Source organism: Bison bison, unplaced genomic scaffold (genome assembly GCF_000754665.1).
Source record: "Bison bison bison isolate TAMUID 2011002044 unplaced genomic scaffold, Bison_UMD1.0 scf7180017864376, whole genome shotgun sequence".
Lineage (NCBI taxonomy): Eukaryota > Metazoa > Chordata > Mammalia > Artiodactyla > Bovidae > Bison > Bison bison.
In genome coordinates this window covers 112,289-116,162 of record NW_011494948.1, presented here as the reverse complement: position 1 = coordinate 116,162, position 3,874 = coordinate 112,289, and the positions used below count along the sequence as shown (strand labels likewise).

General features: G+C 43.8%; 1 protein-coding gene across 1 annotated transcript; it reads right to left on the bottom strand.

Moving 5' to 3' along the window:
- Nucleotides 1–2,443: 2,443 nt before the first annotated feature.
- On the bottom strand, nucleotides 2,444–3,338 carry TPD52L3 (tumor protein D52-like 3). The gene has a single exon (XM_010856974.1). It carries the CDS (start codon nucleotides 3,173–3,175, stop codon nucleotides 2,444–2,446), a length of 732 nt encoding a protein of 243 aa, XP_010855276.1. The 5' UTR covers nucleotides 3,176–3,338.
- Between the last annotated feature and the right edge of the window lie 536 nt (nucleotides 3,339–3,874).

Genomic DNA, 3,874 nt, shown 5'->3' with positions numbered 1-3,874 from the left:
TGAATTGATGCTTTTGAACTGTGGTGTTGGAGAAGACTCTTGAGAGTCCCTTGGACTGCAAGGAGATCCAGCCAGTCCATTCTGAAGGAGATCAGCCCTGGAATTTCTTTGGAGGGAATGATGCTAAAGCTGAAACTCCAATACTTTGGCCACCTCATGCGAAAAGTTGACTCATTGGAAAAGACTCTGATGCTGGGAGGGATTGGGGGAAGGAGGAGAAAAGGGACGACGGAGGATGAGATGGCTAGATGGCATCACTGACTTGATGGACGTGAGTTTGAGTGAACTCCGGGAGTTGGTGATGGACAGGGAGGCCTGGAGTGCTGCGATTCATGGGGTCGCAAAGAGTCGGACACGACTGAGTGACTGATCTGATCTGATCTGATCTGATTATAGCATTTGTATAAATTACTAAATAAAATAGAACATATCCTGGGTTTGGCCCATCATGTTAGCTGGAGATTTTTCTCTAACACAAGGTTTTCTGTAATATGGGATCAAAGACTTTGCCTGTTGGGCTACTTTGGCTTCATGAATTCTGCAAGTTTCTCTCTAGTTCTTCAACTTATAAAACTACAACAAATTGTACTTCTCCAGTGGTCTGGTGGTAAAGAATTTGCCTGTCAATGAAGGGGACACAGGTTCAATCCCTGATCCAGGAAGATTTCACATGCTGCAGGGTAATGTACCACAACTACTTAGCCTGCACTCCAGAGCCCGTGAGTTGCAACTACTGAAGCCCAGGTGCTCTAGAGCTCATGATCCACAAAAAGAGAAGCCATCGTGATGAGAAGCCCATGCACAACAACAGAGTAGTCCCTACTCACTTCAACTAGAGAAAGCCTGCAGATAGCAACAAAGACTGAGCACGGCCAAAAATAAATAAATAAGCCCCAAATTTAAAAAACTAAAACAAATTAAAACACAACTTGTAAGACAAGGTGAACATCTTGTTTTAATCCAAGCAAAACTTTGTTTTCAGGAATATGTGGGCTTTATATCAGTGACTTTATAGTTTACCAAATGCTTTTGTATTTATAGTGGTAGTTGGTTTTGCTTATAGTCAAATCAAAGGAATACAGGGGAAGCAGTCAAAAATCAACAAAACAGGATCACTTTATTACATTGTAGGGACTACCTTTAGGCAATGAGATGTTATCAATATATATATCCAAGAAAATAAAGACTCTAGACCCCTGCTAAAAGCCAATATAAAACTCAAGCTTTTAATCCAGGCAGTGTTACTGGAGGAATGAAAGAAGCTGCCAGATCCTGACAGTTGAAAATAGAAAAAAAAAAAAAAAAAGAAGTAGCTCCTATGAAAATCAGATATGAGAAAGTTCTAATAAACCCAAACCAGGTCCTACAGGGTCCTGTTATCTTGATATCCCCTGAGGGCTGGGTTTTGTCTCCTTCTCATTTCGGATTAGTACAAACAAGTGCTTATAAACAAGTACAAACTTGGGGTCAAAGTGACCAGTGATGTACAATTGGTTAGGTCCATTCAAAGGTATAAATGGCCAGAATTTCAGGGGTAAGAGTCTGTCTTAAATGTCACTTAAGACAGGGGTTTACCTTTCTTGAATTTGGCAATGCTCTTTTCCCTTCAGTCCCTCAACTGAAAATGATAACTAGGAATTGCTGCAGAACAAAGAAACTATTCTTTTTTTATAGGTAGCATGCTGCTGTGGCAGAGACACATGGCCACAAGGATTAAATTATAAGGCCCTCATTTTCATATATAAAAAGATTATAAACAAAGCACAAAGCAGAATAAAGTTGCAATTTCAGCTTGAATCCAAAGTAGTTGACAATCCCTAAATTGAAGCTACTTTGCTTAATTAGCAGTTTAAAAAAAATCATTTTATAAAAGTCATAGTATCCTGTACCAATTAGTCTATTAATACTTTCCCCCTTTCTGAGGGCCTCAGAGAAAAATAACAGTTTTCTTTATCACCTTTAAAAAATAAAAATCATAGGCCAGGCAGAGCTTTCAAGGTTCTTTCTAATATTAGGGAAAGAAGGAAGGAAACTTATAGTTCTTTCATACTTTGTTCCTGGATCTAAACAGAAACCTATTTTGCCCTTTTTGTACACTAGTTTTTCCAAAAAAGAAGTTTTGGCTTTGGCCTAAAACCCCTCTGGAACCAAACTCCTGTCCATTTAAATCCAACCCCAGGAAGGCTAGTACAGTGATACATTTCATCTACAAACTTCAGTGTAAAATAACTGGGTACAAAACGTTGGATATTTTTATCTCAACAGTAGCAAATATCTATGTACAAACGGGGATTGCTTTTCTCAACACCGGACTCTCTCCATTTCCTAAATTCACTTTACCATTGTGGTTTGGTTACTTGTTTTTGATGGGCAGAGTTGCAGTTGGGATCATGGAAGGGAGTTCTTGCACTGGTTAGGTGGCCAGGCAAGTTAACCAAGGAGCTCATTCTGGCTCCAGAAAGGGAAGTAGGTCATCCCTACTTGCCAGAACTGGATCATTCCCACTCCCTGACACCGGGAGCGGATCATCCCTACTCCCAGAAACTGGGAGTGGATCATCCCCACTCCCCGCTGAAGAAGGAAGACAGTCACGGCCAAGCTCTCTGCCACCTGTGACTCTGGACTTGATTGTCCCCATAAGACCTTCAAAGGATCTGAATGTGACTGATTTCTTCATATCTCCAAGCTTCCTGCAGATGGCAGAGCCCATCGTGGACAGGGCAGCTGACGTCTTTTGTTTCACGTAGGCGTTGGAGACCTGAACGTCGTGCCAGCTCTTGGACAGATTCTGCCTCAGCCCCCCGAAGGCCGTAAGGGCCAACTTCTTCTTGAGCTCCACACAGCGTCTCTCTTTGGCTGCCAGCGCTTGGCGTAGCATTACAATTTCTGCCTCCAGTTTAGCGAGCTCACATTTGAGCTCCTTTTGCTCTGCCTCAGTGAGATCCTCTGGTTCGGCAGTCAAGTGGGATTCACAAAGGCCTGTAGAGGTCTCTGTCAAGGCGTCTGGCATAGACTGAGAAAGAAGATCTTCATTAAGAGAGTCCAGGTCCAGTTCTTGGTAGAGAGAGTCGAACTCGTGACCAGAAGAGAAACAGTCTTGGCCAGCAGAGTTGAAGTCTCGGCCCTCGGGGTCAGACTCTAGGGTGGGGTGGGACTCTAGGCAGGAAGGATCCATGTCTTGTCTGGTAGAACGGACACGTTGGCCAGTGAGTGAATGTCCTGGCTGCAGAGTAGATTTAGGGTCCACTTCCGGCTAGGGTTGGCGGGGTGGCTGGAGGGTAGGGTGGCTGGAGGGTAGGGTAGGTTGGGTTGGGGTTGTGGAGGTCGGACTTCCGGCCTAAAGGTGGCGGAGGGCGGAACTTAGGCTCAGTGCCTGCGCCTCCATTATTCATAGTGGTTTCGACATCACAACGTCACTGTGAGGTAGGTACTGCAGCAGTTGTCAGGGAGAGGTATTTTCCCTCCTACCTCAGTAGGTGACTGGTTCTGGCCTTCAAACCAAATCTGACTCCGTGTACGGACCTCTTTCCATCAGAGCAGCCATTTTAAAAACTCTGAAAATCAGTTGAACTTTTTTCTACTAACAGATTTATAAGCCTCATACATGAAATAAATAAAAACCGACTCAAAGTGGGACAGGGAGTCTAGAACTCCAATTGGTACCCTCCCAATTTTCCCTTCCCAAGTTCCCAAAGGGGCCTGAGAAACTTCTGGCACACTTGTAAAGTGTATTTGAAGGGCCCTCAAAGCTCTTAAATTTAACATTGCCCCCGTGGTATGAAGTATCAACAGTGCCAGAGGCTTGGGGTGGTGGAGCTTAGAAAATGAGCCTGACCAGTCACAACTGTCTGTTATTTTGAGGAAGGAAAGGGAG

Excerpts from the sequence above, each read along its gene's own strand:
- TPD52L3 (XM_010856974.1), bottom strand. The coding sequence starts at position 3,175 with ATGGATCCTTCCTGCCTAGAGTCCCACCCCACCCTAGAGTCTGACCCC.